Source organism: Maylandia zebra, linkage group LG16, assembly GCF_041146795.1.
Source record: "Maylandia zebra isolate NMK-2024a linkage group LG16, Mzebra_GT3a, whole genome shotgun sequence".
Classification (NCBI taxonomy): Eukaryota; Metazoa; Chordata; class Actinopteri; order Cichliformes; family Cichlidae; genus Maylandia; species Maylandia zebra.
In genome coordinates this window covers 1,930,089-1,952,422 of record NC_135182.1, presented here as the reverse complement: position 1 = coordinate 1,952,422, position 22,334 = coordinate 1,930,089, and the positions used below count along the sequence as shown (strand labels likewise).

Sequence of the window (22,334 nt, the reverse complement as noted above, 5' to 3'; positions counted from 1 at the left end):
TCCCTTTTCCATTATCCCAGTGGTGCTGGGATGGATCTGATTAATGATTCACAGCAGTCTGGAAACATTTTGATTCACTGGCAGCGTTTCAGTTCAAATTTGGTTTATTTTTCTCCTCATCAAGAGAGAGCACTGATGTCAACAAACCACCGAGCTACTGTACACATCAGGTACAGTTGGAAAGGTTGAAGAACCCGTTGACTGTTGGTGCACTTCCAGATCAGTGACTTTTCAATCACCCCTTTGGTTAAAGAATTATATGTGTGTGTTTTTTACTTTGATTCAATTTTATTTTACTTATAAAGAGTTAAATCTCAACAGTAGTCACATCAAGGTGCTCTCCACAGTAACAGAGAGAAACCCCAACAATCAGACGACCCCATATGAGCGAGCTATTTGGCGACAGTGGAGAGGCTGTGGGTGAGAGGCGAGAGACAAGACCAAAGGCTTGCTGTGGAAGCTAGCCAGAACTCATAACTCAATACAATCATTAGCAATAACTATGCTAAGCCAGCTAATTATTGTCTAGTTAGTGATAAATTCAGTCATGTTTTCAATATATGTCTCATTTATATATTTACATATGTTTATATTATAAAGTTTACAGGCTGTGAACTGAGTATCAATTTGAGTCCACACAGATGATGAAATACTGGGTTTGTGGTTTTTACTTCAAACCGTCCAGGCACGGCAGAGAATGGTCGTCTTTACAGGAATCACTGAACACGTGGAACACGAAACAAACACCTCACTGAGCTCAAATATAGAATTTCTAACATATCACGTTTTTAAGGCCAGGTTAGGCTTCAGAACACCCTGAGTGCTCGACTACATGAAGACTAAGTAAATTTAATGTTCCTCAGTGTAAATTTAAAAAGAATAACTCATCATTTACAATACATTATTGTTTTTAGATTATTCTCAGAGTCTGGACCCTCAGACACACGATTCACTGCATGGGCTCAGGAATACTTCCAGAAACGTGTGAACATAGCTTCCTCTGTCACCCACAAACACAGGTTAAATCCACAAACACCAGTCATTCCTGGACCAAAGCCATTTAAAATCTGATTTTATTGTTTTCAGAAAAAATATGGACACCATGTTCTCCAAAACAATGAGGTGCTGGAGCTTCGCTGCTTGTTACCAGCACTCAGTTTTAGAGCTTGTCTCTCTGATGACATAGAGGTGCAAACGTACCTGGAACTGGCTGCTTGCACATCTGGAAAGCCACCATCAGTGCTGAAAGGTATGTGCAGGTTTAAGGCCAGCATAAGCTCCCATACAGGCAATATCTTTTCCAGTGAATCTTTAACCAAGATCATGCTGAACTGCATGCTGCATTTGTTACAACAGCATGGATTTGTTGTAGAAGGGGCCTTTAACCAAATGAAGACTAATTTGCCACATCGTGAATTTAAAAGTAAGAGAGAGAAGATCCAGGACTGTTACGCAACTAGAATCCTATATTAGCCAGGAGTGAGACAGCATTGCTCTTCCACTAGTCCAGCAGCTTGTCTCCTCAGGTCCCTGACGTTTATGGATCGTTGTTAAAAGAAGAGGGGACGCCATACAGCGGTAAACATGAACCTGTCTGAACTTTTCTGACACATGTTGGTGCCACCAAATTAAAAATGACCTAAGTTTTTCCTTAAACTGCTACAGTTTCTCAGTTTAATCATTGGATATCATTTTTATTCTCCATTTTGAAGGAGACGTTGGATCATGAGATTTACAGATCATTGCATTCAGTTCAGATTCCATATTTTGCACAGTGTTCCAACATTTGCACATTGCACTTATAACCCTAACGAGTTCCTGATCTGTCCTTTTGCCTTCTGGCTATTTTATTCTCCCAATGATCCGTTTATAAATGTGCAAGACCTAAACCCAGATTCTGGTCAATCAAAACACACACCTATCCATCCATCTTGGGCCAAATCATGGGTGCAGTAGCCTGTGTAGCTCAGACCTCCCTCTGCTCAGGTCACAGATATGATCTCTCCAGCACGGGTCTACCCCGGGGCTTCCTTAGGTTGAAACACGCCTCACCCAGGTTTAATGCTCAGCTCTATCTGGACCCGCCTCGCATCACTACAGACACGGTCCCAACATCCCACTTCTCCTCTCCTCACTCATGAAAAAGACCAGGAAATACTTAAACTCAGTTTAAGTAACTCAGTTTAGCAACTGTGACCCAGTATGGACACTTCACCAGCTGAGAGTCATGGCCTCAGGCTTGAAGGTGAAATTCATTCTCACTGCTTCACACTCTGTTGTGAACCATTCCAGTGCAAGCTGGACGCCACCGCCTAATGAAGCCAGCAGAATCACATCCTCTGCAAAAACTAGAGATAATTTTGAGGTCAGAAGTGTGCGTAGAGCACGGCTTTCTCTCCCGAGTCGCCTGACAGTTTGGCAGAATCAGTTTGAAGCAGACCTGAAGCAGTCTCGGTCAAAAGCCTGACAAAACTACTCCCACATGCATGGGCTGAGGTCCAGTCCCTCCTCATGCCTGCCTTCAGGGTGGGGCCACAGTGAACCTGGGCATTTGGCCCCTGACTTTTTGCCCTCCGTATGGGTGTCTGGCCTCTCACCATGGACCAGTTTGCCTGCTAGAGTCTATCAAGGACCCAAACAACACACACACCCCTCCACCACGGTTAGGTGAGTTTACATTTCTTTTTTTAATTAATTAAACTGTATTATTTATCAAACTTAGTTAATAACTTTGTAAGTACTAACAGACAGTATGGGTAAATGTGAGTTGGTTCAAAAAGAGCCAGTAAGTCACCGAGACTAGAACAGCAGTACATACATGTCAGTGCAGCCACGAGTTATTTTACACCATCATCTCATCTTTGCAATTATTGCACACAACGCTGTTCTGAGGGTACAGGACTGGACATATGTTAACAACAACGCTGGGATACGTAGAGCAGGCATGAAACAGGTGAGCAACATCAGCTAGTTTATTCTTACCTTCACCATCACCGGCTCAGTCATGAAGTCAACTGAATCCAGTTTTATTTATGCAGCACCTCATCACAACAGCAGTTGCCTCAAAGTGCTTTAAACTTGTTTGTATTTCTGCGGCCACCTGTCTTCTATCCGAAGGTTTTTAGGTGGGATTCATTTATTTTGGTTACGGAATTGTTGCCTGCTGTATTTGGAATACCTGGAATACCTGGGAAACCTGGAATACCTGGAATACCTGGTGACTGTGGCGACCAACTTTAATAACTGCCAGCCATCTCTAACAGCCGCTCGGGAAAATGAGTGTCGGCCACACTCATTTTCCCGAGTGACCAGTCGGTCTGTGTGACCTCATCGAGCACCTTTCCTAAAGACACAGCTTGAAACGGTTTTCTTTATTGATTGATTTATTTTGCATGAGAGGTCGAAAAAACTGGGGAAGTCTGCTATTTTTAGTTCAAATAATGAACAAGACCAACAAGTCCACAATAAGACAGCAAGAATCTCTACTAGAAAGAGAGAGTGGTAAAAAAAGAAAAACAGCACTCGGACACACCTGAATCGATTGCAGCTGCAGTGACAGACACTTGGTAATATTTTACCAGACGTCCGATATGAAAGTTGCTTCTAAAGACGAATTCCCTTCCTGTGGACCATTTAGTATCCAAGCATGAACATGAGCTTTGCTGTTGTTTGACACTAAATGCTTAGAGGAAGATTGAGGATGAAAAACGGGGAGTGTGGCGAGTGGGTGAAAGCAGACGACAGAGCACATTCCACAAGAAAGTACATTCATCAGTAAACGTCTGCCTCCCAGGAACAGCGGCCACTTCATCCAAAGGGTCTGCAGCCGCACGAGCACATTTACAAGCTGAATGAATGAGATCCAACCACTACAGTTATTCACCACAGTGACTGGTAAACAAACATACAACAAAACAGACTTCAGGGTGGAGTTTCCCACCTTCACACCAAATGTCACAGGCTTTACTTACAGAAACAGACAGTTTTGTAACCTGATTTCTAAACCATTACTGGTGATTTACATGCAGGTCTTTCCTGATTTGTATTTACTAGTCTGTAAACTACCTACTTTTTGGACAAAGAATCTGTAAACACTGATGCAAACTGTGTCCATGGTGCATCCTGCTAACGTCCGGTAGTCGTCCATATGTACCACAGAAGGCGGCGATCCAGACGCTGTTTGATCTTCCTTGAAGTAATGCCAACATGTTTGCATTTTAACTCCGTTTATTGTGGTTCAGGACAGTCCAGCACATTCACTACAGTTCAGTCAGAGTCTGCTGCTACACGGCTGTACAGTCACACTCGTTTAGTTCAGTAGGTTTAGGCATCCTCTGAACTCCATGTGTCGAGTAAACGGACTGCTCTAGGTCCCCAGAGCAAATATTACACCACCCTTAGTTCAGTCCTGAAATAAATAAACATTTAATAAATTAAAGGTAGATCATAGAAAAGTGCAGTCCTTATTCATGTGGCCTATACGACAGCTACAGGTAACAGTTTCTCCATAAATTATAATTCTACGCATCGTTTTTCTTTGCGGAGAGACTTTTCCATGTAAGTAACAGCATCACACAACATACTGATGCATGTGTGATGAAGTCATGTTAGAAAAACAAAGAAACATCGTCCATACTTAAAGTTTTAGATCCTTACAGATGCTTCGGTAACACTTTATCAGTTTCTAGCTTGAGTGAGTCACAAATACTGTGTCATCAAATATGCAGAGGTGGCAAAACCACAGACAGCCGTCACTTTAGGAGAACGATGGACACTCGTGTTGAAAACTGCTGATTAAACTTCTTAACTCAAGTAAAAGTGAAAATGCACAGAAATGTAAACTGAGCCTCGTGACTGCTGAAACACCTAAATAGTACAAGAACATAGTCGGGGATTAAAGTGGGATTTGGCAGGTGTGAAACTCTCAGATCAGTTGTACGGCTGGAGTGAGGGGAAACCAACATCAGCTCCATTCATTTTGATTGTGTACATTTTGTCTACAGGCTGTGATCGACTGACTTGTGTTGCTGCTGCTCTAAAATGTACCGCTCTTTGTGAATTTAACCAACTGAATTAACAAGATGTAAGCAGAGATTACACAGACTCACAAGGCTGTTTTACACTCCCTCTGTAGCACAAAGATGGAAGTCAGTGAGGGAGTCCAACCAGCATCAGCCGATGTAACAGTGAGCATGAACGCAACAGGTTCTCTGCAGCAGGCAAACATCGTGCACTACTTTAAACTTAAGCACAGTGCTGTAGATGAACCGACTCAGCACTAAGCTGCTCTTTCATGCACACAAAGTCAGAATCCTTTGATTTGTTTTGCAGATGTGTGAGAAAACAAACGGCTGGATCCAAAAACTCAAAACTACATTTAAATGTAATTTCCAATCTAGTTTTTTCACATTTCTCCATCTCTCAGTGAACGCATTCATTGGGAAACAAAGCAGCTGTACTTGCTGTCCACACTGCACACAAACACTTTGTGTGTTTATATTTGTTGAGTTGTTTAAAGGTACATTTAAAATGATCTGCCAGTTAAAACATCGTTACTTCCTCTTCTGTAGTGCTAGCTACATGCTGAAGTGCATCGCAGCTCATGGTATCTACACCAAAAATGTTTTTTGTTGCGGTCCACTTTACCCCCCGAGTAGAGCTATTAATGTATGTGTGATGTATAACTGATATGTTTTTGCCTCTTGTCGTAACAGGATTGTCGTCGATGTTACTGTCCTCAACATTTAGGTTCAAATCTGTTCCAGAGGGCCTGCAGTGATGTGAAATGATAATAATATTACCCCTTAAATGTGTCAAAGCTAAAGTAATGAGCCTTTTATGAAAATGTAGGGAGTAAATACAGATACCTGAAAATCCTACTTAAGTACTGTAACAGAGTATTTGTTATTTCCCACCTCTGTAGTAATCTGTAATCTGTTGCCTGAAAGGAGTAAAAACAGGGGAAAGAAAAGTGACAAAGAAACTGGAGAAGAGGAAGAAGATATTTTGAATACCAGCATATTCGAGTAAACTGTGGGGAAATATATTTCCCTTCAAAAGTGTAGCTGAAGTTTATCGATATGCAAATATAATTTTTAGGACACTGTGCTGACACTGTCCTTGAAAGGAAATGATTACAAATATACTAGAAACAGGCTCATCACGGTGTTCCTGCAACTGTCCAACTACCTGCAGTTCAAACAGCACTTTGTGCAGGACCCTCTATTAAGCGACAGGCAGCACTGCCCCAGAGCCTGAGATCAACTGCACGAGTCCTCAGCTCAGCGAGAGGCCTCTGCAAAGTCCCAACAGTTAGTTACATGACGGTAAACTGGAGCCAACACATCCAGTTCCACCTTAGTCCAGCTGACTTCTTTGGGTTCTTGTGGTGTTTTGGCAGTTTACCTGACCCGCTTCATGTGTCATTGCTGAAATCGGTAAATGAACAAATAACAAGGTAATAGAATAAATAAATATTCTGGGGTTAAGGTTTTGGTCTACAGGGGACTGATCGTGGTCCTGCAGTAGCAAGAGTTTCCATTTTGCACCACAGGAAGGATTCAGCACCAAACATCTGTCCCACGCACACACTGACAGACAGACAATCAAACGCTCCTGTGGGAGTTCAGATCCCGTCACAGTGTGTTTCCCATGCCGCTGCTCACCAGCCCTTTCACGTTCATAATGGGCCGAACGTCGTGCAGTTGTCTCCTTCGATCGATAAATGTGGCCAACCGTGCCGTGTCCAGTGGTGTCTTGGAGTACTCCCCACCTCCACGACCCACCCACAGATGTTGGAGACAGGAAGTAGCACTCGGCCGCTTCCTGGGATCCTGCTGCAGTAATGATGACACAAAATCCCTCGCCACCTGGCTCACATTGCAGAAGTATTCATCTGGGAAGCAGAAGTCTAGGCGGCAGATGTTGATGCAGGTTTCCTCCGGTGACTCGTCCAGAAACGGAGAAACGCCACTAAGCATGACATAAGCCAGAACACCCAAGCTCCACATGTCTGTGGCCACGGAGACTGGAGCGCCACGGATCAGCTCAGGCGCAGCGAACTCTGGATTCCCGAGCAAGAGGTGGACGTATCGGCGGTGGGCAGACAACTGGACAGCATCGCCAAAATCGATTAACTTAATACTGGGCATGGGAGAATGGAGGTTGACCATGATGTTCTCGGGCTACAGCAAAAACAGAGTTATGACTTAGACACAGGTGAGCAAACAACAATTGTCAATATTTTTCTTTTCATATGTGACAAAAACCTGCAGTCACCTTCAGGTCTTGGTGTGCCACTCTACAGGTATGAAGGTGCTCCAGGGCCTCCAGTGTTTCTCTGATGAAGAAGGCCACCTTCTCCTCCATCAGCTCATCGTGGGCAACCAGATAATCAAGCAAGCGGCCATCCTCCAGTCTAACATGGAAACACAGACAAGTTTCGATTTCTGCACTGTGTGGTTGAATGAATCGCTCAGTAGACCCGCTATTACACACAGCTGTGAATATGCACTGCAGGCTTTGTAACTCATTCACTGTGAATGGGTGATGTCACACGTTCACATTATGGAGCAGCTGTTCTGCTTTGCTCGTCCTGGTTGTGCTGACAAAGTGTAAACATTATGAAAACATTCAAAGAGAGCAAAGTTGAAAAGAAAACTATTAAAAAGTAACAGCCATCTAGTTTGGTTCATACCAAACCACGCGGGCTCTAAAAGCAGCTGAAAACTCTACTTGTTGTGAAAAACAAGCAAAAACACAACGATAAAAAAACCGTGCAGCAGCCAAACACTGGACTTACAGCTCCAGGACGAGCATCAGACAGGAGGGAGACTCGTAGGTGTCCAACAATGACACCAGCTGGTGATTCTGGACATATTGCAGAATGTCTGCCTCATGAGCCACTTGCTCCTTCTTCTGCATCTTCTTGCTCACAAACTTCACTGCCACCTAGTGGAGAACAAAGGCAAAACACTTAAACGTGCAATATAGTTTTTTCTATGCCGAGGTGCATCTATTTGACTAGTTCCATCCAACTTGAGGTTCAGTATCTTGCCCAACATACAAGCGATTAGTTGATGAGCTGCTCTACCTCCTGAGCTGCAGCCACCCCGCCTGAAGTTAAAGTTTTGAGACAAAACCACTCTGCACGATGACATATTGTGGATTTTTCATCAAGGTGGCGCAGAGCTGATTATAAGGATTTACAGCCAGATAATAAAATGCTTGTTTGTGCAAACACAGACAGATTATCAAGTTTATCTATACGATCATTAAAACAGGTTACATCTTGAATGTGTCTGCATCTCACAGTAGCTGATAAAATATCAAGTTTAATTTTTAAGAAGTTAAACAAAAGGAACAAGTACCTCTTTCTTAGTGGACCTGTTGACACACTTCCGTACCACTGAGAACCGTCCCCTGGTCAAAGCAAGTGAGACTGCATTAAAAACCGGCTGCTTTGGCTCGATAGAGACGTTATTTGTGACTGAAATCGTTTTACCTTCCAATCTCACAGATCTCAGTAAAGGTTGACTCAAAGTTTTCCTTCCAATGAATGCCCGTCCCATCACAGCCAGAGTCTGGACAAAGAACAAATACATAAGTAAGATAATTCCCCCTGAACATGTCAGCATTAGTGGAGAAATTGTTTTCATTTCCTCTTTCTTTACTCTTAGGTGGAGAGGTGGTTCGCCTTGATCTACCGGTGTTTATGCCCATGGGCAGAGGTGCCCGGTCAGCTCATTGCCTCATCAGTGCTGTGTAATAAGGACAAGCTGTAGCAGTTATTTTCCACATGGTGGTGAATCGGCTTCAGCGTGCCTCGCCTGTTCTCCCCTACTTCCCTTTCTGGACTGAAAAGCTCACAGCCAGATCAGCGCTCAGGCTTTATGAGTCTGTGGAATCAGGACTTACCCGAGGCTCACCTGCCTGCCCACTCTCCAGCAAACAACCTTCTTCATTTACTCCTCTCTACTGTGATATATTTCCAGGGGTGGAGTGTGTCATACTCTCACCAGCTGATGGCAAATTCAATTTCAAATCTTTGAGATTTTAAAACTGTTCACCTTCAGGTCTAGGATGCATTCAAGGATACCTTTTGGTATCCTTGAATGCATCCTCATGCATGCATTACTTTTCTTTGTTAAGAGCACGTGCGACTTACTGCTGCTGGCTAGTGTGACCATATTTGAGGGCTCCGATGGTGGGCCGACACCCCAGCGGTTGGAGGCCCGAACTCTGAACTGATAGTGACCTCCGGGGATCAGAGAGTCGATCTGCACACATTCCTCCCTGCTGCTGGCCACCTGCTGCCACAGGAACGAGTCTGTGAGTGAAAGAGGAGGAAAGGTCAGTCTGTTTGAACATCACTACAGAACAATTCCAGTGGCTAATACACAGACCTTCCTGTCTATACTCCACAGTGTAGCTGCTGACAGTACAGTGGGCAGATGAAGGTGGGGGCAGCCAGTGGATCATCACCGCTGTGCTGCTGGCCTCCTGAGCCACAGGTCTCACTGGGGCTGCTGGGATACCTGCAAGCCAAGACAAAAATAGTCAACCCCAAATCAACAGTAACCGTCTCAAATGGTCCTCAGTGTTAATCAAAGTGCGACACCTTGGACTTTGATGGAGGCAGAGGAGGATGCAGTGCCGTGGTCATTAACAGCAACACAGGTGTAGATTCCTGTATCCTGAGGCATCAGATTACAGACTTTCAACAAGATGTCACCTGTATCCCTGCACAGTGCGTAGGAGTATGGAGAGAGGAGGAAAGATCAAAAGGCTGCACTCATAGAGGGTACTACTTATAGTGGTGTGAAGACGTGTTTGCCCCCTTCCTGATTTCCTGTGTGAAAAAATAATTGGCATCCGATCACATCTGGCGTAAAAGTAACACAGCATTTCTGAAAAGGAACATCGTACCAACAGTAAACCATGGTAGTGGGAGTGTAATTGTCTGTGGCTGTTTTGCTGCTGTGGAAAATGGAACCATGACTTCTGCTGTCTGAAGGAGAACATCTGGCCACCTCTTTGTGACCTCTAGGTGAAGTGCCCTTGAGTTCTGCAGCAGGACGGTGATCCAAAGCAGCAAGTCCACCTCTGAATGGCTTAAGAAAAGCAAAATGAAGACTTTGGAGTGGCCTAGCCAAAGTCCTGATCTGAATCTGACTGAGGAGCTGTGGCATGAGGCTGTTCGTGCTTGAAAACCCTCCGATGGCTCAATTACAATTATTCTACAAGCATCAGTGGGCCAAAATTCCTCCAACACGATGCAAAAGACTCACTGCCAAACGTTCAGTTGATTGTAGTTGTTGCTGCTTAGTTACTAGGTTTTTCACACATGGCCATGAGGGTTTAGTCTTTTTCCCTTAATAAACACCTTCATTTAGAAACTGCATTTTGTTTTTACTTGTGTGAGTTTTGTCTGATATTTAAATCTGGTTGATGATCGGAAACGCATAGAAATCAGGAAGGGGGTGAACACTTTTACACCACTGTATGTTTAAAAGTCAAAACACTGAAGGAGAAGCAGGTGAGGAAAAACAAGAATCTGAATGCAGCATTGAAATGGTCCTCTGGAAAGCCTTCATGGACACATCTGGTGTTCCTCGTGGTCTCTTCGTTACCTGATGTCTATGGTGAAGCGGCTGTTGTTGGTCACTGGATTCTGGTCGGGGCCCTTCAGAGTGACTGAAGGTTTAGGCCGTCCTGAGACTTTACAGCAGAGGACTACGGTCTCTCCGAATGCACATACCACATCTGACAGTGGGACCAAGAACTCTGGAGCCACTGCACACAGAAAACGCATCACAAACCACGTTCCCCTCAGCTCTTAGTTAAAATGTCCACAGTTTATCACGTTGTTGTTTCTGAGCGAAGGCATGTGTGACCTCAAGCATTCTCAGCTCAGTTCTGTAGTTTTTGGGAACAGTTCAAACCTCTCTCATGTATTCAGAAGGAATTGTTGCATTGCTGTTATACTGCATTAGCATAAATAATGACCAGTTTTGCCAAATCACTCGATTCAGATCAGAATAATCAGGCTGATTTTAGCACATCATTTATTACCAGGTTTGCTGCTGTTCCAGACTGACATAGGAGTTGGGGCTTCTTGTACTCCCGTGGTAGTGAAAAGCATTTGGAAGCCTCTTTGCTTTGTCACACAACTTATTCAATGAATAAATAAATGTAATTTGCATTAACTGCCTTATGTATGTCTCACCTTCCTGGATGAAGTTTGGGTTCAGAAGCTGGAAAATAATTAGATGTGGATTAGTTTTCAGCATATATGAAGCAGTATTATATAAAATGAATTTATACATAATAGTTCCAGATTTTAAACTTCTTAAATTCTCTCACATTTGTCTCCAACACAGTGTTTGTCTAATGCTGATATAATAATTCAATAGAAAAGTATTCAACACCGAGTCAGAGATCTTTTCAATGAAAATGAACAGCTGGTACCTCCATGCCCGTCTTTGGGTCAATGTCATCACCACAATCTGAATCATCTGAAGTTTGGACCTCCTGGTGGAGGAAGAAACAAGGGAAAAGAATAAAAGGGGAATGGAGGCACATAAAAGTCAAAGGTAAGAGAATGGAGATGGGACATAAAAAAGGTGAAACATGTACAAAAACAAGGAAAACGGGAACGACAGGAGGAAAGAGTACGAGAGGGGACAGATGCAGACGAAGTTGAGCAGAACCAAAACAGAAAAAATGATGTCAAATATGAAAAGAGATGAAAGAGAACAAAGGAAAGATTCTGAGAATATGAGAAAAAATGAGAGCAAAACAGTGGCTACAGTGGACACTTCAGATCCTACTCACCTGAGAGTCCTTTTGGATTTTTCTGACACACTGTAAAACTGCCACCATTTGTCTTTCCATTAAGTGATAATTAGAAGTTTTGAGGCTACTAATCAGTCCTTTAAGACTGTAAATCTAACCTTATCACCAGAAAATGTTCAAACTGTTAAACCTGCGATAAGCCAAAATCTTTGGTTGGGGAGTGCAGTACGACTCTTAGAATGATTCGCTACCTTATCGTGGTGGAGGGGTGTGCGTGTCCCAGGGATTCTAGAGGCTATGTTCTCGGGAGGCTTTGTCTCCTATTAGGGTCTCCAATGGCAAACTGGCAAACTGGGTCATGCATTAGTACATGGGGCCCGACTGGCCACAGCCTGAGAGGGACACGGGCCCATCCTCCTGTAGGCCCACCACCCACAGGAAGGTCAGGTTCAATAAGTGGAGGCCCTGGCGGACCGATCCCTGGCTACCAAGACTAGCAATTAGGAGAATGTCACTGGCGGGGAAGGAGCCTGAGTTAGTGCGTAAGGTTGAGCGGTACTGGCTAGGTATAGTCAGGCTCACCTCAACGCACGGCTTGGAACTAGTCTCCTGGAGAAGGGCTGGACTCTGTCTCAGTCATGAGTTGCCCTTGGTGAAAGATGCTGGGTGAGTATCCTAGTATCCCCTTCGGCTTGCTGCCTGTACTATGGTGTTTCTCTTGGTGGACGAGAGGGTTTGTTCCCTGCACCTTTGGGTCGGAGAATGTGTCCTGACTGTCGTCTGTGCTTATGCGCTGGACGACGGTTCAGAGCACCCAGCCTTCTTGGAGTCCCTGGGCAGCGTGCTCAAGGATGCTCCACCTGTGGACTTTGCTGTACTACTGGGAAACTTCAACGTTCATGTGGGCAACAACAGTGAGATCTGAACCCGAGCAGCATTTTGTTGTTGTTTGTCAATAATGAACACCATGTCTGAACTTAAGGGTGTCTATAAGTATATATGGCACTAGGACGTCCTATCGGGCTTGGTTAGCCCGTGGGACTTCGGAGGCAGCTGATAGGTACCAACAGGCCAAGCGGAACATGGCTTGGGCAGTAGCTGAAGCAAAAATTTGGGTGTGGGAGGAGTTCGGAGATGCCGTGGAAAAAGACATGCGGATGGCCTCAAAGAGATTATGGCAAATGGCCAGGCGACTCAGGAGGGGAAAGTGGTGCTCTACCTGCACTGTGTATAGTGCGGGTGGAGCGCTGCTGACTTCAACTGAGAACATTGTCGGGCGGCTGGAATACTTCGAGGATCTTCTTTATCCCACTGGCATGTCTTCCGTGGAGGAAGCAGACTCTGGGGACAAGGCTTCTTTCTCCGCAGGTGAGGTCACTGAGGCTCCTTGGTGGCAGGGCCCCTGAGGGATGAGGTTCGCCCTGAATTCCTGAAGGCTCTGAATGTTATAGGGCTGTCTTGATTGACAATCCTCTACAATGCTGCGTGAAAATCAGGGGCGGTACCTCTGGATTTGCAGACCAGGGTGGTGGTTCCCATCTTTAAGAAGGTTGTGTTTCAACTATAGGAGGATCACACACACTCAGCTTTGCTGGGAAAGTCTATGCCAGGGTGTTGGAAAAGAAAGTTCATCCATTAGTCAAACCTCGGATACAGGAGGAACAATGCAGTTTTCGTCTTGGTTGTGGAACACTGGACCAGCTCTTTACCCACTCAATGATATTTGAGGGTGCATGGGAGTTTGCCCAACCAGTCTAAATGTGCTTTGTGGACTTGGAGAAGGAACTCAACCGTGTCCCTCAGAGTGTGCTATGGGAGGTGCTACGGGAGTATGGGGTGTCTGACCCATTGCTACAGGCCATTTGATCCTTAAACAGCCGTTGCAAGAGCTTGGTCCGCATAGCCATAAGCAATAAGTAATCGTTTCCGGTGAGTGATAGACTCTGCCCATTGTCACAGATTCTGTTCGTAATCTTTATGGACAGAATTTCTAGGTGGAGCCAAGTGGCGGAGGGCTTTCATTTGGGTCGTCTGAGAATCTCATTTCTGCTTTTCACAGATGATGTGGTTCTGTTGGCTTCATTGGGTGATGGCCTCCAACTTGCACTTGAATGGTTCACAGGCGAATCTGAAGCGGTGGGAATGAGAACCAGCACCTCCAAGTGTGAGGCCATGGTCCTAAGCTGGAAAAGGGTGGAGTGCCCACTCCTGGTCAGGGAAGAGCTCCTACCCTGAGTGGAGGAGTTTAAGTATCTCGGGGTCTTGCTTATGAGTGACGGGAGAAGGGAGATCAACAGGGTGGTGATTAGTGCTGTGGCTACAGTGATGCAGAAAAAAGCGAAGCTCTCAATTTACCGGTCGATCTATGTCCCTACCCTCACCCTATGGTCACGAGCTGTGCGTAGTGACCAAAAGAATATGATCGCGGAGAAAAGTGGCAGTAATGAGCTTCCTCCGTAGGGTGGATGGCCTCTCCCTTACTGATAGGGTGAGGAGTTCGGCCATCCAGGAGGTGTTCAACATTGAAAGGAGCCAGCTGAGGTGGTTCGGGCATCTGACATGGATGCCTCCTGGGCGCCTCCTGGGCGAGGTGTTCTGGGCATGCCCCACCAGCAGGCGGCCCCCCCAGGGCAGAACCAGGACACGCTGGAGAGATTATATCTCTCGGCTGGCCTGGGAAGGCCTTGGTGTTCCCATGGACAAGCTAGAGGAGGTGGATGGGGAGGAGGAGTCCTGGGCTTCTCTGCTTAGGCTGCTGCCTCCACGACCCAGCTTCAGATAAGCGGAAGAAGATCGATGGATGGATCCTAGAGTATCTGTCTTCATAAGATTATTATAACGCTAGATATATATACAAAAGGACAATGTATATCTGATATGTTAAGTCTCTCAAAAAGAGATTGCATCTGTGATTATGACTGCAGCCTGTGGCTGATGATTACTCAAGACTTTGGCTGTGCTATTATTCTTATTGCTGCAGCATAAGTTGCATGGTTGTAATACATATACATGCAACAGCTCCGTTTTGATTATACTATGTTAATAAGAAAAATTCTTTCATAAAATCACTGCATCTTCCAACAGTCTTGCATAGACATACATTATTCACAGCACCACACACTGAACCACAGCTGAAGTCTATATCCAGCCACAGCCTACATCACTGCCAACAAGATCAACTGCAGCTGTTCACTGATTGGAGACGCAGTTTTTTCACTGTTCACTGGAGATCAGCTTTTTAAAATGAATGAGGAGCATTAAATGCAACACAAAGTGTCACATGACGTATCCAATTGTGCTAAAACCAGGAATTAAAAAAATAGAAGCTTAAAATTAAGTTGCCAAATGAATCATATAAGAATTGTTTTTGGACATCACCAAACGCTGTTTCCTCTCTTGAGATGCTCTGCTATGTGTTTAGTGCAGTTGCTGTTTGATTGTGGATTTCTCTGTCTTCAGTTTCGCCTTCAGTAAAATGAAAAACATCTGGTTGGGTTGGCGATTAAAGGTAATTTCAGTGCAATTAGAAACTTGGTTTGCTTTTGCAGTATGCTTTGAGTCAGTCACACTGTGTGAGTATTGCCCTGTACACTTCAGATTTCATCATGCCACTTCAATGAGCAAGCACATCATTATTTAACAGTGGTAACCTGGTTTCACTTGTCCATGCCATAAGATTGCCCGTACCATGGCAGAGGATGTGATATACTTCAAATCATGAGCTATTCCTCATCTTCCCAAAGGTGGTGACCTTGGCACACTATGTGCCTCAGCATTTCACGACTGGACTTCTTGCACAGGTGGTGTCCTATCACTGTAGCACACTGAAACTTACAGAGCGGATCATTCTTTTACAAAGTCTACATTCCTAGGTGCTTGATTTCATACACCTGTAGCCATGGCAGTGATTGGAACACCTGGAATTCATGATTTGGATGAGTGAGTGAATACTTCTGGCAGTATGTGCATATGGGTTAAAGTGGGATTTGATAGGCATAGAGACTGTAAGAGCAGCTGTAGTGGTTGCATGTGCGGAAAACAAATAAGTCAGACTAATTTCTAATGTGAGCACAAGTATATTTTGTATAAAGGCTGTGACCAGCTAAAATTCACTGCTCTTTTTGGATTTAGCCAACTGACTTCAACAAGGTCTAAGTAGATATTACAAAGGGGAAAATAATGATGCTGAATTTCTTTGCAAGATTGCTCCCAAAGAAACGGATGGTTTCTAATTTAAATGGTAGTTTCATTTTAATGGAGAGAGAATATCAACCAAAATTCCAGAAAAACACATGAAAGTCATAAATTGATCTGTAACTGACTGAAATAAGTAATTGATCCCCTACAACTCAGAATTTTCAATGAAGAGAAATCCTTAATATGAACCAAGTAACAACATCCCCACGGTCGAGTACGGAGGTGGACACACTGCTCTGGGCAGTGGAGTGCAGATGGAAACGAGCCACACACACAAGCAAAGACATCGTCCTCCGCTTGTTAGCAAGATAAACTGGATCTGTACTCCACATGGGCAGTCTTACCTTTCTGCACTCCTTCCTGACAGGAGATTTGTGAAATATCATTACGTTTATTGTTAAAGAAATAAATATATAACCAGAAAAATATTTATTATTAGCTGAAAAAATAAGTCGTGGAAGTATTTTTCTGCTTAACACCGAGAAGACCAAGGAGCTCATCGTGGACTACAGGAGGAATGCTGACCCACATCCACCCATCCACATTAAGGGGACGGCTGTGGAGCGTGTGAGCAGCTTCAAGTTCCTGGGAGTCCACATCTCCGAGGATCTCACCTGGACGACCAACTGCTCCAAGCTGGTCAAGAAGGCTCACCAGCGCCTCTTCTTCTTGAGGACTCTGAGGAAGAACCACCTGTCTTCAGACATCCTGGTGAACTTCTATCGTTGCACCATCGAGAGCATCCTGACCAACTGTATAACAGTCTGGTACGGGAACTGCTCTGCCTCGGACCGGAAGGCGTTGCAGAGGGTCGTGAAAACTGCCCAGCGCATCGCCGGAGCACCACTTCCTGCCATAAAAGACATCTACAGGAAGCGGTGTCTGAAAAGGGCTGGGAAAATCATCAGAGACCCCAGTCACCCATCACATGGACTCTTCACCCTCCTGCCCTCTGGGAGGCGCTACAGGAGCCTCCGGACTAAGACCACCAGGTACCGGAACAGCTTCTTCCCCACAGCTGTCAGACTCCTGAACTCTGCCTCCTGACATCTGACCCACGTTAACTCATGGACTGAACATACACACACCCACAATGGACAACTGTACCCTCAAACACACAATAATAACATGGACTGAACCACCACTCACAACCACCAGCACTTTATATAGCCTCTGTAGAAACTATCTACACCCTCACTTACCTTAACTGCACTACTGTATAGCTCTGTAATAATCATTCTGTACATACGATAATTTTTAACCCTACAACTGTTTATAACTTGCATAGTTCCCATTTCTGTATAGCTGCATATCTCAGATTTCTGTAAAGTTATTTATTTCATATTCTGTATAGTTTTTCATATTTATATCCTGTCCATATCCTGTACATAGCTTGTACTCACTACAGCCTGTACATACTTATAGTTATAGAATATTCACAACATACTTCATACCGTGTACATTATAACATACCATAATAGACCCATTTCTGTAATATACTCGAATTTCCCAGAGGAACCCACCCGAGGGATTAATAAAGTTCTATCTTATCTCTTATCTTACTCACATATCTATATTATTGCTAATATATATTGTAATATATCTATATCACTAAAGCACTTCTGGATGGATGCAAACTGCATTTCGTTGCCCTGTACCTGTGCATGTGCAATGACAATAAAGTTGAATTCTATTCTATTCTATTTTTCAAACCATTCCTTTAGGAAACAAACACCTTACAACACATCAGTGTTTAAAAGATTAACATTACTGCTACACATGTTTGAGCTCATTCTGAATACTTTATGTCTATATTATATTTAAAATGTCTAGTTTTTCAGCCTAATGATAACTTCCTCTTTCACAGTGAAAAGCTCAAGTTTCATTTGTTACAAAATAAAGAGGCTGCAGACCTCAAAAGGCCATGAAACTGCTGGCAGTTCAAACTAACCAACGAGTTTTGAGCCTCTGAATGGATGATTATGTATAACACCTGCTGCCATTCCTCAACAGTTAATACAAAATTTGGGGGAAAAATCTTTGAATTAAAGCAACTTTTAGAAGCTAATACTGGGTAATGTAGCATAAATGAACATGCTAATGTGCAGAGCAGAATATGCTAAAGCTCTAAATATCTATATAGTTATATATATTATATATAGAGCTCTTTATAACTCTTCAATACTGCAAATGACTGACAGTTTACCTGTGATGTATGTTTGGCTTCCTGCATATCCAGTTACCACTCCAAGAAAATCTTTAACAGTATGTCACTCCTGGTCTTTTGACTGAATTCTGAGTCAATCATTTGTTCCAAAGATTCCACAAAATATCCTAGTCAGTCTCTCCCACAATGCAATGCTCGAGATTTTGTCGATGGCAGTAATTGTGCTACTCTGTAACGCCATCAGCTGCAGCCAGTAAGGGTTTTAAATAGAGAAATCGTGGTCCCGTAGGACAGACGTGATCCAAGAAATAAAACCGATCAGTCTGAATTCATGCATCATGCAGGTTGAGAACCACTCCTGGAGTCCCACTGAGACACATCCACCTGTGTGTGTGTCTACAGGTGTCTGCACACACGCACACATACTGAGGTTAGGACAAAGAACATAAACCGAGTGGGGCGGTGGAGGCGAGGGGTTTTGGCACACACATAACATCACCAGTGCGCACCGTCGGCCTGCTTTACTCACTTTGCCTTTCACCACAGGGTCGGACGAGGCGAACGGGGTAGGAGGAGTGATTTCTTTGGGCTTACGGAGAAGGCCATTCTCCTGACCTTTGACCCCTACTGAGAAGGCATCCTTGTCTTCAGCGCGCTTCCTGGCACGCAGTGTGTTCCACGACAGAGACTTCCTGTACAGTATGGGAACAACAAACATCAACCAGCCAATCAAAGTGAAGCTCAGAGGTGTCCAGCTGAGTCTGGCTGCAGCAGCAACGTACCTGTCAGTTTGCTATGGTGACAGCTTATGACATGACGTAATGCTTCATAAGGTGAATAGATACAGACAAGACCACAATAGTATCGATAAATTATCTATTGGGGTTTGAACTTTTGTCATCTTGGACTTGTTGTTTTCAGTTTATGAGTTATTGTAAGACTGAAAGATGTTTACATACATTTGGAAATCTTTTAGGAAGTACCCGAAGCATCCCAAAACTGCTCTTCTGGATGTTAGCCTCCAACAAAGCAAAAATACATTCTCTACAAACAAGACAATGTAGGCTACTGCAATAACCAAAACAAACAAAAAACACTTTTCAACAGAAAGAATGGCTGTAGACCTCGAGTCTGAGAAAATCCAGACAGGACCAGTGCCTGAATCTGCAGCCAGACTCTTCTGGTTCATGAAGACGAACATTAGAGCAGATGACAGAGAGTTCGGACTTTATTGACACAGCTGGACTTCTATGTACAAGAATTAGTGCAATGATGTTTTTAATTTGTTAAATTCAATCTTTTATAGTTCCTGTAAACTTTAAATACATAGTTATGCTTAGTAGGACTTCCCGTCCACGTCGATGCGATGCAGCTTAAAAAGGAAAGTTACATAAATCTCTTTTGTTCACCTCTAACCTTGTGTTAGTCATTTTGATTTATTCCAGTGCAAAGTTAGCTCAACTCCTAAAAACACATCAAGGCGAAAAAGCAGCTGAGAATAAACCACAGTTATTCTCTGAGAAGATTTTAAAGGCTTTACAGTTTGTTCAGTTACCAAATGCTGCTACATTTATTCAAAGCTCTGAAGTTTAAACCACTTAAGTTTAGAGTTTGTAGCTTCTGTGGAGTGTCAAACCATGAGGTTAGTGAAAACTGAAACGAAACAAATCAAATGTAACAACATACACAAAAAGCTGAAATTAACCAAACAGGAACAAAACACTGTAAAGGGTTTATATACCTGAATCTACAGTGTGGCTGTGGGGATTTTTGGTTCTTGGCATTAAAACCTTGACAGAAATCTTTCATCTAGAAACTTCCCAATAAGCAGAGCTGGAATCAGCACAAAGTCTGCTTGGATGACAACTTTGAACTAGTCTGATATTTCTGTGTCCATGAACTTCTTTCTCTCCTGTACACCAACCTAAACAATGCTGACACGTCTCAGGTTGGACTCAAAGTGGTATTCTGTACAGTAGTATTTCTATGTATGTATTTCAGCTTCAGGTGTGGATATGAGATCGCCGTCGTTACTTCTTCACGTTCTGCTAATATCTGTTGATAGTTACATTTATTTTTGTCACAAAAACGTGTCTCTGTGATGATGTTTGGCTCATTTTAAGAGAGCTTTACTTCTAAAATGGTATAACAGTGCAACACACATGCAGGCAGACACTCGGGTTCACATTTGCTGTTGTGGTTTATTTACAAATATTAAAAACTACTACAAACCGTCACCCATCATCAGCCAAATGTCAAATAAAACATCTTCACCTTGACACCGCTTTGTTAACTCGTGCTCAAGTCCAAAAGGTTTATTTAACAAATTTAAAATCAGTATTATTAATAGACTACCAAGAGTACAACGCTGACCTTGCCACCAAACATATTGCACAGCCTGACTTCATTCATATTTTTCTTGTCATAAATAGTGCAAAAGGTTTTTTTTAGATAAAAAACAAAACAAAAACAAACAAACAAAACAAAAACAGGAATGTTGTAGAGCCTCAGTCAATGTTTTTACTCTGTACAGTGAACTGCCAACATAAATTCAACACAAAAAAAGAATTAAATACAACTTTGTCCGTGGAATAAAATAATTATTAGTAGGGCAGCAACAATAAGAGGAATAAACAAACATCTGTGAGGAGAACAGGACTGAGGCCACCGCAATGACCCAGGTGAGGTGAGGGTTTTGTTTTTTTTGTTTTTTTTACAGAAAGCAGGAAAAATTAAAAAAAAGTACAAAAACAGAAGAAAATGCAGAGTGTTAGGAACTGAAGTAAAAAGTCGGTTTTAGCTCCACACGAGTACTTTTCACTTTCTGGTTTCCAGTTAGGAACAAGGTACAAGTTTTTTCTATCCTGTCTATTTCTGTGGGAATCACCTCGAAGTTTTCAGCTGTTTTTCTTTCTTTTGTTAGTTTCAAGCCTCAAAACCTTTTTTTATTTTGCTTTTTTGTTTAAACGTCATCGCCACAGAGCCGATAAGTGACCGGCTCAAGAAATCAAAGTCATTGCAGCAGCTTGATGGACAGTTAGAGAACAACTCTGTACCTTCAAAACAAGAAAAAACAAAGTCCAACATTTTTTTGTGTTTGCTTTTTAAACACAGGACGCAGACAGCTGAGGAGCTGGTGATGGAAACAGAGTCAGAACAAAAACATTTAGACAGACCTTTGTCAGCTTAGTCCTCTCATTCAATCCGAATACTTGGTTTCAAGCCCAACCAGAAGTGCTTCAGTCTGCAGGGAAAGATGTGCGGGGTGGGTGGGGACTTACTTGATGTTGTTGGCATCTGTTACGGCTGCTGAGAAGGAGCAAGTAGAAGAAGAGTCTTTAATGGGCTTTGTGAGCGGGCCTAAGACGTGTCCTGGCACCCAGCCCTCCGCGGCAGGCGACTGGCTGTTGGCTGGCCGGTAAACGAGGTACATGTTCTGCTGATTGGTGGCCATGACCTGAATGGTCTCTCCTTGACTGACACAGATCTCATTCTCTTTGAGCGCCGAGTAGTCCTGAGTGACCAGCATGGTGGAAGTGATGTCGTTGTTGTCCTGCAGACAGGAGGGAAGGAAAGAATGGCCGACAGGACGAGGGAAAGGAAAGGCAGAAGAAAAAGAGGAGCAGGATGGAGGAGACACAATGTGGACAATTGAGGATGAGGTTAAGGAGCGACTGTGGGCTGGATAACAGAAATGCTGTGATACAGCTGGTGTCAACCTGAGGAGGAGCAGAGGGAGTTCAGGGCTGAGGAGCAGGAGTGGAGGGAGAACAGCAGTGAACACAGGTTTCATTACTTGAATCAGCAGCACACGCTCATTTTATTAAAATCAAATTATTATTATTACGAACAATAATAATAATTAACAAAGAGGCATAACTGATCCAATACTGTGACGAGGAGATGAGGAGTGGGGAGCCGAGTCAAAACAACGAGAAGAAAAATGAACAAAAGCAGTTTAGTTGTAGTTATACTTGGTTTCAAGCCCAAACTAAGGTGCTTCATCTGTGGCTGCATTGAGCATCGTTGACACACCTGATGGTATATTAGAAACTTTATTAGATCAGCTGTTTGCAGAGAGTGCTAAACACGATCTGCAACAGCACTTAGGAGGGTGATACGTATCCAAGGTTCTGCCCAAAGCAACGGTCTCGGCTTGCCTTCCTCCCACAGT

At 43.6% G+C, this 22,334-nt stretch overlaps 1 protein-coding gene across 8 annotated transcripts in view; it reads right to left on the bottom strand.

Moving 5' to 3' along the window:
* Nucleotides 1-3,365: 3,365 nt before the first annotated feature.
* The window catches only part of kalrna (kalirin RhoGEF kinase a), a 147,866-nt gene continuing 128,897 nt past the window's right edge, over nucleotides 3,366-22,334 (bottom strand). For 7 of the 8 annotated variants that reach the window (XM_076875398.1, XM_076875397.1, XM_076875399.1 and 4 more), the window contains 13 exons: nucleotides 21,442-21,713; nucleotides 18,690-18,852; nucleotides 11,470-11,532; nucleotides 11,228-11,255; nucleotides 10,632-10,794; nucleotides 9,620-9,741; nucleotides 9,405-9,536; nucleotides 9,167-9,328; nucleotides 8,504-8,582; nucleotides 8,370-8,421; nucleotides 7,802-7,950; nucleotides 7,279-7,417; nucleotides 3,366-7,184 (listed from right to left, as the gene is read on the bottom strand). In XM_076875398.1, coding sequence (XP_076731513.1) covers nucleotides 6,636-7,184; nucleotides 7,279-7,417; nucleotides 7,802-7,950; nucleotides 8,370-8,421; nucleotides 8,504-8,582; nucleotides 9,167-9,328; nucleotides 9,405-9,536; nucleotides 9,620-9,741; nucleotides 10,632-10,794; nucleotides 11,228-11,255; nucleotides 11,470-11,532; nucleotides 18,690-18,852; nucleotides 21,442-21,713 — 2,073 coding nt within the window. In that variant the 3' untranslated portion in view covers nucleotides 3,366-6,635. The other variant, XM_076875400.1, reaches the window with a different exon arrangement.